The sequence below is a fragment of the Lagopus muta genome, chromosome 8, assembly GCF_023343835.1.
Source record: "Lagopus muta isolate bLagMut1 chromosome 8, bLagMut1 primary, whole genome shotgun sequence".
Classification (NCBI taxonomy): domain Eukaryota; kingdom Metazoa; phylum Chordata; class Aves; order Galliformes; family Phasianidae; genus Lagopus; species Lagopus muta.
Window position 1 is genome coordinate 17,073,579 of NC_064440.1, and position 14,654 is coordinate 17,088,232.

Below are 14,654 nucleotides of genomic sequence, written 5' to 3' on the forward strand. Positions count from 1 at the left end.
TCATGGTACTCTATAACATTTCAGCATAAAAATAATACTGAAGAAATTAATATTAAGACTGGAAGCAACTTCTGAAATCATGACTTTATAAGTTTTTTCTTGTAACATAGAATTAGTTGGACATAAATATGTACCGATGAAGTACAGGGAATTTTGCAACTGACTCATTAGCATAGGTTATAGCATTTGAAACTCAATTTATGGATTGTTATGTAGTCTTTTAATCAAAGTTTGATTCTTCTTCTTTAAGGAAGAAATTCTACGGATGTTTAAAGCTGGTTATATCTATTAAATTCTTATGCTTCTCAAAGAGTAGGGGGACTAAAGAGCATACTGAATAGGGATGACATGAGTATGTTTCTATAAACTCTATCTTGCGTATTTTCCTCAGATACACATTTACTGGAATTTATACCTTTGAATCACTTATTAAAATTCTTGCAAGGGGCTTCTGCTTAGAAGATTTTACATTTCTTCGAGACCCGTGGAACTGGCTAGATTTCACTGTCATTACATTTGCGTAAGTCTTCTGTTTATTTTGGTTTGTTTTTTGTTGGTTTTTTTTAAATCTTTCAGACAGGATGAACTTAGTGACTAAAAATTGCCTGATATTTTGTCAACCAGAACATTTGGAGCCTGGACTTCCTGCAGTTTCAATATGTTTCTTCTACCTCTTTTACACATTTTAGTATTTCTAACTGAGCATGTGCTGCAGAGGCCAACGTGGTGTGTCAGCCCATTAGGATTGTGAATGCCATCAGCCTGAACTGTTCATATCCTGTCTTCTTTCTGCATATCAGAATTAAAGGAATCATTTTGACTTTCTACTAGAAGCTGACAAAATTAGGTTTCAAAAACAAGTCAGTGTGGCTTATTTTGATAAATTAATTTAATTTTACAATCAGAAGGACATTTATAACACAGGCAAAATACAGTGAACGGTGAAAAGGTCTTTATCAAAGACCCAAGCAATAAGGATAAAATCTGCCTCAATTCTGAGTAACTGTGATTTAATCCTACAGGTATGTAACAGAATTTGTAAACCTAGGCAATGTTTCAGCTCTTCGAACTTTCAGAGTATTGAGAGCTTTGAAAACTATTTCTGTAATCCCAGGTAAGACGTAGTTGGTGTGAGGTGTTAGGCCCCTCGTTTCTCCAACTGTTACTTGTGTGCTGTCATTGTGTTTGTGTGTGAACTCCCCTATTACAGATATGTGACAGAGTTTGTGGACCTGGGCAATGTCTCAGCGTTGAGAACATTCAGAGTTCTCCGAGCTTTGAAAACAATATCAGTCATTCCAGGTGAGAGCTAGGTTAAACACTGAGGCTGACTGTTGTTCCACAGAGGCTATACTCACGTTTTTGAAGCATAAGCCTTGTTTGCTACACATTTTTAATAAAATAAAAAAGCAGGAATCAAGACTTCATTTAAATTGATTTTTGCTTTTTTTAATTAGCTGCATTTTCTTTTTAAAAGTCAGCCTTTGAGTTTAACAAACACTTGCATGAGATATTTGCAGTAAACAGCCTATGTGATTTGCATCTTATGACATCAAGCTTTTCTTTATATGTTTTAACTGTAAGTTAATTTTAAGCTTTCATATTGATGCAAATATTCTCATTTATTGCAGGCACTCGATATACAACTTTAACTGAGTTTCAAATGTCATGTATAAAAAATTAAATTCTAAAGGATAGCATGGGCCTTGCATGGGGAATTATTTTAAAGATGTCTTTCTTCTCCAAACCATCAGCCCTCTCATATCATCAGAAGTTATCTTTAAAATATGAATTCATTACAACTTTATAACAGGTCTATAAATGCAGAACAATTTTAAATGGTTCATGTAAGAAAGGTTTGGGCAAGAAGCATCAGCAAAAGCAAACTTTCCTATGTAGGGTGGAGGTATAGCATGAATAATAAAATCACTTGTTTTGGCATAAAGAATATGTTTGGTAAGATCTACTTTTATTTCTGTACACTCTAAAATAAGCATAAACTTACAGCTTTTCATTCATCTTCACAAGTAATCAATATTTTAACAGATACTGTTGTATCACAAACATTAGACTCATTTAGTTATCATTTTGCATGAAATCTTTATCAGAAAAATTCACATGAGTTTGTATGTGTTTAGTATCTGCTTAGTATCATAATAAAGATCCTTCCTCTTTGCAGGCTTGAAGACTATCGTGGGAGCCCTAATTCAGTCTGTGAAGAAGCTCTCAGATGTTATGATCCTGACTGTGTTTTGTCTGAGTGTATTTGCACTAATAGGGCTGCAGCTGTTCATGGGCAACTTGAGGAATAAATGCCTACAGTGGCCTCCAGACAATTCTACTTTTGAAACAACTGTTATTACCTACTTTAATAGCTCTTTAGGTGAAAATGGTACATTTATTAATACAACAATGACAATATTTAACTGGGATGAATACATAGAAGATAAAAGTAAGAATCCATTATATCAACTACTTCATTGTTTTTTTTTCTGAAAAAATTTTGTGACAGATTTTGTGACAGACAAAAACATATGAATATATTTTCATTTAAAATGGTGTAACCTATCCAAAAGGCATAAAAGCACTCATAGTTTTAGCAGTTCAGATTCATTAAAAAAACACACCTTGCGTATTAAATAAAGCAACCATCATACTGTAGTTTAACATAATATTGTACTGGATACCTATGTATATATATATATATATTTAACCTTCTACTGATTATGATATTTGCAGAAAATCCTAAAGCTTGGAAGAATATGAATATTGAATCTGATCCTTGTATCCCTGAAAATTAGGAAGCCTCAGTTTAACACCTAAATGCTTTTGGATTAAAGCATCATAAACTACCTTATAATCTTTTAATATACTTATCATCTCAGCATGCTAGTAGTATCTTAGAAATCCAGGCTTGAAAAAGATTTTGGATGATAACCCATCCTTAAAAATCTCTGGAAAAGATCCTTTCCCCTCCTTTCTTTTCCTCTGCTTTCCTTTCCTCTCTGTTGACATAAATCCAAGTGCTTTCAGACCAGCTTGTCAGTTGTAAAGGTCATTCTAAATTTTGATCATCTTCTCTCCTAGCTTGATATCTTCAGAATACTTGATGTATTTTTGTATTATTTCATGGCTTGAGTTGTTAATGAAATTTGCTATAAAACAGATTAAGGATCTTTAAAAAAGGATCTTTATTTGCTTCAGAAGGTGGCATGTGTAAGTTGTCTCTGGGGCTATTATCCTGTTAGTAAGTTGGCAAAGGAGAAGAGAGGAATGGTTTTATGTATGCCATATATTTGATAAATTTGTATTGACTATTACTTTATCATTATCTTGTTATTTAAAAATTGATATATATATATACATGTATATATTTTTTCTAAAATACTGCGCTGACAGTTGAGCTGAGCTGATTTAATAGTTTATCTGGATTCTTTGCTTATGAGCTGTGGCACATAGGAATGTGAATTACACACACACATAATTTTTAAAATCCATCTCGGTGCCTGTCTGCATTTTTACACTCATGATGAGTGCAAGTAAATCTCTCACAGGGAATAACTATATGAGCACCTAAATACCTGCAAACCTATTGTCTCTTAACTGATGTCAGGGAATAGACTGCAGATGTAGAAGTGATGTGCACATTCTCTCTCTTTAAAATAGGCACATTTTTTGCTATCTCCATCATATACTGGTAGTGTAGAGTAGAAAAAGTCCTTATGAACTGGTTGCAATTCCTTGCTTGTCTCTTTAGTGTTAGCCCTGGGATAGTTCATGCCAGCTAACCTAATCCATGCCAGCTGGCGGTGAATCTCAAGGAACCATCTGCTTTCCGGGGAACAGCCAGAGCATGCCTAATTTTGGCAACTTCAGTTTAATATGTCACCCGACCCAAAATTTCCACTAGAGATTCCCATTTTTTTTGCCTTATAAATCTCAAACAAGCAATTGATGACAAACTGATTTTTCCTTTTTACATCACAGCAGAAAAGAGAAAGGGTGGGAGAGGGTTGGAAAGCAGAATAGCAGGAGCAGGAGGAGAGAGAGAAAGAAAGGATGTTCCAAGGATTTTTTAGTCTTCCATCTCACTGAATTAATTTTGAACCCTGTTATAATAGTTAGCAGTGTTCTGTTCAGTAATTCTGTTTAACAGAATGTAGATTTTTCAAGTACAGTCTTCTGTAACAGGATTACATTGATTATTTTTCATGTACAATAAAAGCTTGATTTCTCCTCCACTGTCTTGATCTCAAGTCAAGATCTAGTTAACAATTTATTGTGCATGTTGTTATGTGCAGTGCTTTCATGCTGCAAACACTTGCATGATTTTTCAAGTAATATTCAAGTATGTAATTAATAATTATAAGAAGTAACTCTAAGTGATATATATATATAAAATTACATGAACAAAGTCAGGATATTGACTTCATTGTTTTTCTTGCTTTCCTGGTATTTGTTTATTCATTTGCTGACATATACAATTTATTAACCCAATAGCTGTATCTTATTCATTTGTATAGGTTACTGAGAATTACATATACAACTGCCTTTCTATTCTCTAAAGAAGAACCAACTTTAAGACTCTACAAAACATCATTTTCCTGTCAAATCAGTACTTCTCTTTTTTTTTTTCTTCTTTTTTTTTTTTCTTTTCTGATCATCATATATCACAATTAAACTGTTAGCTCTGCTTATTTCCTTAAAGTGTAAAAGTTTTAATCATAGCTCAAATTCCTTAGGTCTTTTTCATAATCTTTTTCCTTTTTTTAAAAAAACAGATCATTTCTACTTCTTGGAAGGACAAAATGATGCTCTGCTGTGTGGCAATAGCTCAGATGCAGGGTAAGAAAATCATTTTTCATAGTGTGTGAAGAAAGAAAGCTACTTAGAATTGCTCAGGTGGCTAACTAAAGTATCAGCTGTACCATAGAGTTCCAAATTACCAACATTGTAGGATATGAAACTATACCTAAATGTAACCATCTACGTGATTTGAATTTACACAGGCAATTTCTTCAGCACCTTAGACTAATTTTGTAAGGTAATCTCATGAATACTGTGTGCATAAAAGTTACTGCCAGCCAGCTGACAATTTACTATTAGCTGTGCTAGATGGCAATCTTCTCTTGTGCTGATGGAGATGTGCTGATAAGAAAAATTGCAGGGAAGGATAGATTACTATTAGCTATATTATTATAGCAATGAAATATTAGTAGGAAATGGAATTAAAAATTGAAAACCACTAGGATTTTTTATCTTAGGTATGTAGAATAAAGTTTTACTTGTTCAAAATTTTGCAGCTAGTACTCCTGATCAATTTTGTGATTTTTACAGTATATCGTAATCTAGACTAGTTGTTAAAAATAGCATTTCCTCTTCTTTTGTAGTCAATGTCCAGAAGGATATATATGTGTGAAAGCTGGTAGAAACCCCAACTATGGCTACACAAGTTTTGATACATTCAGTTGGGCATTCTTGTCACTGTTTCGATTGATGACTCAGGACTTTTGGGAGAATCTTTACCAGCTGGTGAGGACTTATTAAAATAAACAGCACCATCACCAATACCATTACTACATAGTATTTGCATAGTTCTTTTCATTCACATGTACCTGAGATATTTGGGACACAAATCATCTTTTATTTCATATATGTAAGTTATCTAAAACAATAGGGGCCTTAGATTTCTGTGTGCTTCTCAATACATAATAAGAAATAATTGTTAAGAATTACTGTTTCCTTTTCACAAATGAGTAAATGAACTTGTTAATGCTTCTTGCCCAAACATGTTGCAGATAGATGCTAGCTAAATTGATTTGCAGTCTAGTAGAAATATGTTGTCTCTGACATCTTGTCCCTGAAATACATACATCCTTAACCCGAAGGAGTGTGATGTTGTGCAGGATGTCATATTGTATGCTGCATTGTTTTTGTGGCGCTGTAGTTTGGGTCTGATAAGACAAGAAGGTAAGATACTGACTAGCAGCCCCATTACTATTAAAATAGTTTAATGGTTTAAAGGCTATGATAAAAAGTTATAATGGAGGCAGCAACTCCTATAAGAGATTTTCATTAGTAGAAGTTCTGAACTATTTAAATTACTGAATCATAGTCAGCTGTGCCATGGCAGACACAAAACTTGGATTTTTGCACATATAGCTACGATGTAATATTAACTAGTTGTATGTGGAAAAATTAACATAATCTTCTTGTGATAAAACAGAAATTTTACAATGTATTTCTATCTATACAATAGATGCTACCAGATTATGTAACAGTGTGTAAAAGTCTTCTAAAATCTTTATTATCTCTTTTTTCCCAGACACTACGTGCTGCTGGGAAAACATACATGATATTTTTTGTTTTGGTCATTTTCCTGGGCTCTTTCTACCTGATTAATTTGATCCTGGCTGTGGTTGCCATGGCCTATGAAGAACAAAATCAAGCAACCATGGAAGAAGCAGAACAGAAAGAAGCAGAATTTCAGCAAATGCTGGAACAACTGAAAAAGCAACAGGAAGAAGCTCAGGTATCCTTTTAAAGTAAAACTGCCTTTTCCACTCATGATTGCAATTGGATGTTCACATATGGGAATAGTTTCAGTCACCCACTCCCAAATATTACCACCTATCTTATATATTCTTTCATTTTCCAAAAGATTTTTAAAATTTTAGGTAGCACTTCTTCTGTGGTCTTGAGTAAACTTGAACTCCTGGGCTGTAGTGACCATGCTGTAATTGAGTTCCTGCTCTGGAGTGACATGAAACAGGCAAAAAATAAAATTGGAAAGCTAAACTTCAGAAAAGCAAAATTCCAGCTCTTCAGGGCATTAGTCAACAAAACATTTTGGGAAAAACATCATTGTTGTCATGGGCAAGGGGCGAAGCAGAGCTCACAGATCTTCTAGGAGGCTTTCCTCAGGGTACAAGAGCTCTCCATCCACAGGTGGAGCAAGTCAAGAAAGGAAGGCAAGAGACTGGCATGGCTGAACTGGGACCTGCTAGTCAATCTGAAGAGCAAGAAGAAAATGCACAGGCAATGGAAAAAGGGACAAGTACCGTTGGGAAGAATTAAGGAAGCTGTGAGGTTGTGTAAGGATGGTGTGAGGAATGCCAAGGCTCAGCTTGGACTGAACTTGGCAAAGGATGCCAAATAGAACAAGAAAGGCTTCTACAGGTACCTCAACCAGAAAAGGAAAGGTCTGGAGGGCATATGCCCCTAGTGAGCAATACAGGCAATCTGGTAACAACAGACAAGGAGAAGGCTGAGGTACTTCACAACTTTTATGCCTTGGTCTTTTCTGATAACTGCTCTCCACGCAGCCCTCAGACATCACCAAGCTGTGGGATGCAGATGACACACAAGAGGGATGGGATGCTATCCTGAGGGGCCTATACAAGCTTGAGCAGTGGGCCCAGGTGTGTCTCATGAGAGTCAACAAATTCAAATGCAAGATCCTGCACCTGGGTTGAGGCAACCCCCAGTACCAGTAGAAGTTTGGGGATGAAAGGACTGAGTGCACTTCTGCTGAAAAAGACCCGGGGGCACTGATGGATGGGAAGCCAGACATGAGCCAGCAATGTACCCTCTCAACCCAGAAAGCCAACTGTATCCTAGGCTGCATCAAAAGAAGCATAGCCACCAGGGCAAGAGAAGTGATCCTGCTCTTCTACTCCGTGCTGGTGAGACCTCACCTGGAGTACTGTGTCCAAATATGGAGTCCTTAGTACAGGAGAGGTGTTAGCCTGTTGGAGCACATCCAGAGAAGGGCTACGAAAATGATCCACAGAATGGAATACCTCCTATGAAGACAAGCTGAGAGCTGGGGCTCATTAGCCTGGAGAAGGCTCTGAGGTGACCTGATAGAAGCCTTTCAGTATCTAAGGATACTGGAGGAGCTACAGGAAAGAAGGGGACAGACTCTTCAGCTGCGTCTGTGGTGACATGACAAGGGGAAATGGTTTCAAGCTCAAAGAGGGTAGATACAGGTTAGATATAAGGAAAAAATCTTTTACAGTGAGGGTGTTGAGGCAATGGAACAGGTTGCCCTGGAGGCTGGATAAGGCCCTGGGTAGCTGATGTAGCTGTGGTGTCCCTGTTCACTGCAGAGAAGTTGGACTAGATGGCCTTCAGAGGTGCCTTCCAACTCTTAAGGATTCTATGATTCTATCATTCTATGATAACTAGTGATGAAAAAGAACCATTAAGGTAAAATTTCAAATTGGAGATAGAAATTGTTTCATTTAGTGTGAGAGTGAACAAATGATTTAACAACAAGTTGCCTGGAGATATTGTGGAATCTGCTTACTTGGAGATAACTTGAAGATGAACAAAAGCTGTCTGTACATGGTCCTGGGTAGCCTGCTTCAGGTGACTGTCTGTGCTGCAGAGTTCGACAAGATGACCTCAAGAAGTCCTTTGCAACCTCAGCTATTCTGTGATTTTGAAAACGGAGATAGGGGAAAATTATAGTTCCTGTATAGTTCCTGATAAACTAGTTTCAGTGAAATGGGATCAGTGCTTTTACTTAAAATTTTTTTTTTTTTTTTTTTTTTTTTTTTTTTTTTTTTTTTTTTTTTTTTTAGGAATATCAATAAATAGCAATCAAATAGTGAGTATGTGTACTTATATAAATGTTGTAAATTGCATATGTGCTTATTTGTACATACAGGCAGCAGCAGCAGCTGCAGCAGCTGACTCGAGAGATTATAGCGGAGTAGGTGGAATAGGTGGATTCTCTGAAAGTTCTTCTGAGGCATCCAAACTGAGCTCGAAGAGTGCTAAAGAGAGAAGGAATAGAAGAAAGAAAAAAAAGCAAAAAGAACAAGCTGAAGGTGAGAAGGATGAGGAAGAATTTCGGAAATCCGAATCAGAGGACAGCATCAAAAGAAAAGGCTTCCGATTTTCCATTGAGGGGAATAGACTGACATATGAAAAGAGATTCTCTTCCCCACACCAGGTACCATAGTATTATTAAATGTCTAGTCATCATAGAAACAAATGCCTATAGTGTAGTTTGGTCAGTTCTTGCAAGATGATTCATTTAATCTTAAAAATCTGACCAGGTTAATACACGCAATCAAAGATGAAACTGTGTGAATTAGAGAGATTTTCTTGAATTTATCTGTGAAAAATCAAAATAAGATGTATTAATTAGAATGAGTTGTATTTGCTGATTTTGTTAATGAAAATGAGCTCATCAAGATAGCATGAATAGTGGCTTCAAAAAAGGAATTTCATGTTTTCAGTTGGACTTGTGCTACATTTAGGGTGTAAAGGCTTTGGAATTAACATAAACGTTTACCTGAAATATGGCAAGTTAATTGAGACCTTTAATTGTGTAATCTTAAAGGTGGAAATATATGTGGCACTGTGTCCTCGCATTTGTTCTCCTACATTTATACACCAGTGACACAAGAAGAGTACCATCTGCATCTCCCATCCAGATATTTATTTCATTTGATAGCTTTATCATGTCATACTTTCTAAACTTTTCAGGAGCTTCTCTTCATTTGCCTGCCTCAGACTGTCTTCTCAGCAACTCAGATCTCATTCTCCCATCCGTTCTGTCCTTTCTCTTCCCCTTTGTGTAACTTATGCCTCAACTCTTCCTTTTATCTCCACCTTCTTGATTCTCCCTGATCTTTATGAATTGCTATCCTTTTTAGCCACTATTACTAAATTCCTTCCTTCATTTTTTATCCTCTTCTATTCCTATCTCTGGAAAGCCTATTTCATCTCTTTAAAAAGTCACACGCATTCATGTCCTTTGCATGTATCATTTTCTCCGGCTCCCACTCTCAGAGAAGCTCAAACCTCTTCATCTGTTATACTCTTATTAAGGACTTTCCTCTTTTGATCAGACTGTGGTGGGAGTGTAATGTTTCTAGACTGTCATTTCTACCAAGTTAACTGTCCTTCCTCTTCCTTCCTAACATACTTTTTTCATAGCACTGCCTCCACTTTTTTTTTTCTTGGTCTGCCACTGTTTTATGCTGTTAATTGTCTGACTAACCACTGTCAAGATTTCATTGCTGAATTTAATTCATGATTCATTCTGTTCCATATACAAAATTTCACATTTATATCTATTGATTTCTACTTCATGTTGGAGTCTCATCTGATCCCTTAGGTGCATATTCTTAATCATGCCTTCATTCAAACTGCAGCCTTATTCAGCTGCAATTCAGTTCATCCATCTGTTAAGAAATGGAGCATACCTCATCCAATTTCCTTCTCTTGCTTTTTTCATTTCAAAATTCGTATACAGCTATGTAGTATGATAGTCTAGTGATCCCCTCCTCTCTGGTTTTCCAATCCTAGCTCCTTTCCACTCTGAGTTTTAGCTACCACACTCAACAGAAATTCAACTCACTACAGTTTTTAATAACCTTTTCCTAGACAAAATGCAGGTTTATATTGTATCTTTAACAACTTCCTTGACATTTCACTTTCCTTCAGTGTGACTGACCATTATGTTTTCTTGAAAACTTAGTCTTCCTAACATTGTTTCATCCCCTCTCAGTTCTGGTTTAGTTGTGCTTTAGAAGATCTTTTTACCACTTTGACAGTTTCCTAAGGGATTTCCACAAGGCCCTGTTGCAAGTTCCTTCTTTGTCTCCTTTTTTTCCCCAATTCTACTCCAGACCACAACTGCAAACTATTTTTAACTTAGACTTATTTCCATGTCTCTATTAATGCTGCAAGAATATTGTTGCAAAGAGCACAAAGGTATCTCATTGTTATTACCTAATCTTCCAGTTAACATATCGACCTATAGACGTTTTCAATACTGTAAAACATACTGTGCTTAAAGCTCTTCCCAACCTACTTTGACTTTCAGTAAGCAAATCAAGTCCCAACTTTAACTGACCCATGACAGCATCCATACCCTCCTGTTAATTTTTCAAGTGAGTTTCTTTGAACTCTTTCTGGTGTGCTGCCCCTCATGCTTGGAAGACGTTCCCGTGAGTTTCCACAGAACACTTCATTACTTTCCTCAAATTCCTCTTTAAAACTCTCTTTTACCATGCTGCCTACAGAAAGCTTGACAGGGAAGTGACTTCAGGTGAGCTAAGACCACTGTTTATCATACTCATCAATTTTGCCTACTCATATTCCCTCTCTTTTTGTATCCATCTGTTGTGTTATACTTAGATAGAAGAGTGCCTTTTTGTTCTGCATTTTGCAATGCCTGGAATAATGGGCTTGGATCCATAAAAATAAGTTGCGAAAAAGAAACAAAGACATCGCTTTGTTATGTACCAGCTCTGCTGTTCATAGAGGGTGAAGTCAGATGATAAAATCAAATCTTTCAAGTCAGGAGAATCACTGACGTGAATTAAAGTTAAGCACATAACATAATTGCAAGATTAGAACTTTATTATGACTGATCCTGAGAAGATCTACCTGTAGCAGAACATTTACTCACAGGAGTAAAATGATGAAGACTAGTGAGGATATCCATGCAAAATTACATGTACACCTTTGCATATTCAGGATAGCTAACACTTTCAAAAAGAAATGAAAACCATATAGTGAACTACTTGACGAGTGCTTGCAAAAATATGTACGTTGTTGTAAACTGGGCAGTATTTGGGAGCTATGTCTGTGTGCAGACTGACTCAATGGAAATTCAAAGAAAATTTTATTCAACCTGTCAGACTTGTCCCAGCTAGGGATAAATAGTAGCCAGATGTGCTTATACAATTTATGAACAGTTGATAATAAAACAGGCAGAATGGCAGAGGAAGCAATTCTGTTGAGCAGTTTCTTTTAATCAAATTAAACCAGTCAGTATCATATAAATAATGTAGTAAAATAACGGTCTATGTCTGTCACTTATGTGCTCTTTGTTTAATACCCAAAAGGAAGTGTGTTAAGGGGGTGTTGTACTAGTTCATTTCTTTGTAGATTATCTTACCCTTTAAGACATATTAGCATTGTGTTTTTCCCTGTAAGAAGTCATTATGTCTAAAAGAATTTTCATCTGATAATCGCTGTTTTTATTTGCCTACAGTCTTTGCTGAGCATTCGTGGCTCCTTGTTTTCCCCAAGGCGCAACAGCAGAACAAGTCTTTTCAGCTTCAGAGGTCGAGCAAAGGATGTAGGATCTGAAAATGACTTTGCTGATGATGAGCACAGCACTTTTGAAGACAATGAGAGCAGAAGAGATTCTCTCTTTGTTCCTCATAGACATGGTGAACGGCGCAACAGTAACATTAGTCAGGCCAGTAGGTCATCCAGGACGGTACCTCCTCTTCCAGTGAACGGGAAGATGCACAGCACTGTGGATTGTAATGGAGTAGTTTCTTTAGTCGGTGGGCCTCCAGCTCTGACGTCACCTACTGGACAGCTTTTGCCAGAGGTGATGATTGATAAAGCAACCACTGCTAGCAATGTAAGAAAGTCTGCAATAGCTCAGGCATGATGTCCTCTCCCTGTATAATCAACTACTGTTTCTACAAAGCCTAGTAACTTGGAAATAATTCCCACTTTGTCCATGCTCCTTTCATATATTCCAGTTCAAAGTTGAAGCTGAAACTGAAGCTGTCTAGCTCTCATTAATTAGATATGTGTAAATGTATGTTAGGTCACTGGGAATTAACAAGATAGCAGTAGGCCATTAAATAACTTGGTTCACTATGGTAACTGAAGAAGTTCTGTATTTGTATATCAACCAATATATCAAAATGAAAAAATAATTATAAAGAAATTACTTAATGGAATATATTAAATGAGTATTTAATCTCCTGCTGACCGTACATTATATTTTTGATATAATACTGTATGATAAGACAACTTACATGAGCTAGAATTCCTATCAAACGGTTTTTTTAGTGATTATTTTGTGTTGACAACATTAATGAATATTTTTCTCTTATTTTGTTTGAAAATACGCATTAGAAAATAACATGAGTTATCCTAAAAAAATACACTTATTCTTTGTGCTTTTATAGCTATCTGTGTGGACTACTTTATTGCCTAATAAGAAAGGTATTTATGGTTGAGCTCATTGACAAGCATTATGAAACTTTTTGTAGTTCACAGACTTCTTGAATCTCTTCTAATGTTTCATTCCCAATTCAGCAAAATACTTACAAACACCTTTGCAAAAGAGCAGTCCTACTGACATATCTATTTAGTGAGTTAGGTACACATCATTCTCTTGCAAAATCATAACATAAATGGAGCATCAGGCAGATCACCAGAGTGTTTAAAAACATTATATCTTTATAATGATTTACAGTGTTATTCTTATGAAGTGAACATTTGGTAGTCTATTTTATCAGTGTTTTATTTTCAGGGCACTACTACAGAAACTGACTTAAGGAAAAGAAGGTCTAGTTCTTACCATGTTCCTATGGACTACCTAACAGATCCTAGTGCAAGGCAGCGAGCAATGAGTATAGCCAGCATGCTCACAAACACAATGGAAGGTATGTGAAATAGAATTTTTGTAATGCAAGTGCTAGTAAATTCAAAATACACTAATTAGTACTGTTTTTTTTTAATGGAGCTTCAGTGGGCCTAATGTTACAGACAAGGTGAGATTTGTGCCTGGAGATTGTCTTTTTTTTTTTTTTTCCTGTATGACTGATATATTTGGAAAAGCAATCCTAAATTTAGGTTCTTTTTAAGTGTTTATCCTTTAGAAGCAAAATTTGAAATATTTTATTCTATATAACTGGATTCCTAAGACATATGTCTACTTTACATCGTATGCGAAGCATTTGATTGTGAATGGTCATTCTATATAGTGAATATTTAGTATTCTTTCTTTCTCTGTGTAAAATATAGTGGGACAGATTATTGTAATTGATAAATGCTGGGTTCTTTTGAATGGACATTAGCCTTGACTGTTACATCAATACAGTGTTTCAAAAATAACTTGGAAATAGCAGAGGCCAAATGGAAATACCCAAGTTTTACTAATAGAATAGACAAATTTTATGAGAAATATATTAAAATGTTATTTACCTTTTTCTCTCTAGAACTTGAGGAATCAAGACAGAAATGCCCACCATGCTGGTATAAATTTGCTAACACTTGCTTGATTTGGGACTGCTGCACTCCCTGGCTGAAAGTCAAACATATTGTAAATTTGATTGTGATGGACCCCTTTGTTGATCTGGCCATTACTATCTGCATTGTTCTAAACACACTGTTCATGGCCATGGAGCACTATCCAATGACAGAACAGTTTAGTGGTGTCCTTTCAGTGGGAAACCTTGTAAGTCTTCTGTGATGTACCATGTATGTCAAATACATTTTTCTTAAATGATACTCGTGTTACCTATGTACATATGTTTAAAAGAAAATGCTGACTAAATATTTAAAAGGCTTGGAATGGTTGAATTTATATTTAAGCTATGCTGAATGCCTTTCTGTTGACATTTGTGTATTTTTCCATTCGTGTTGTGTGGAGATTAATTCTCCTTTGCAGAAGATTTATTAAGTCAAAATGCATTTTCATTTTTAAATCCTTCAGGTTCCCTCATGGAAGATAGTTACAGAAATTAATCTAATGTTTTCTCTTGAATGAATACTTATAAATGAAAGGAACCTTCCCACACCTGTTATGCACCTTATTTGTTCCTCCTGGTGTCCTAGATGTTCAAGGGGATGTAGAGAGGAAAGATCCAGTGAGC

The 14,654-nt window shown here is 36.0% G+C and overlaps 1 protein-coding gene across 8 annotated transcripts in view; it reads left to right on the forward strand.

The window, feature by feature from the left end:
- Nucleotides 1–14,654, forward strand: part of LOC125696695 (sodium channel protein type 2 subunit alpha) — a 73,470-nt gene that overhangs the window by 25,258 nt on the left and 33,558 nt on the right. For 3 of the 8 annotated variants that reach the window (XM_048952724.1, XM_048952719.1, XM_048952721.1), the window contains exons 5-14: nucleotides 392–520; nucleotides 1,023–1,114; nucleotides 2,180–2,452; nucleotides 4,782–4,845; nucleotides 5,391–5,532; nucleotides 6,326–6,532; nucleotides 8,675–8,962; nucleotides 12,023–12,403; nucleotides 13,310–13,442; nucleotides 13,998–14,236. In XM_048952724.1, the coding sequence (XP_048808681.1) occupies nucleotides 392–520; nucleotides 1,023–1,114; nucleotides 2,180–2,452; nucleotides 4,782–4,845; nucleotides 5,391–5,532; nucleotides 6,326–6,532; nucleotides 8,675–8,962; nucleotides 12,023–12,403; nucleotides 13,310–13,442; nucleotides 13,998–14,236 (1,948 nt within the window). Of the gene's footprint in view, nucleotides 1–391; nucleotides 521–1,022; nucleotides 1,115–1,210; nucleotides 1,303–2,179; nucleotides 2,453–4,781; nucleotides 4,846–5,390; nucleotides 5,533–6,325; nucleotides 6,533–8,674; nucleotides 8,963–12,022; nucleotides 12,404–13,309; nucleotides 13,443–13,997; nucleotides 14,237–14,654 lie in introns of all 8 variants that reach the window. The other 5 variants (XM_048952726.1, XM_048952723.1, XM_048952725.1 and 2 more) reach the window with 3 other exon arrangements.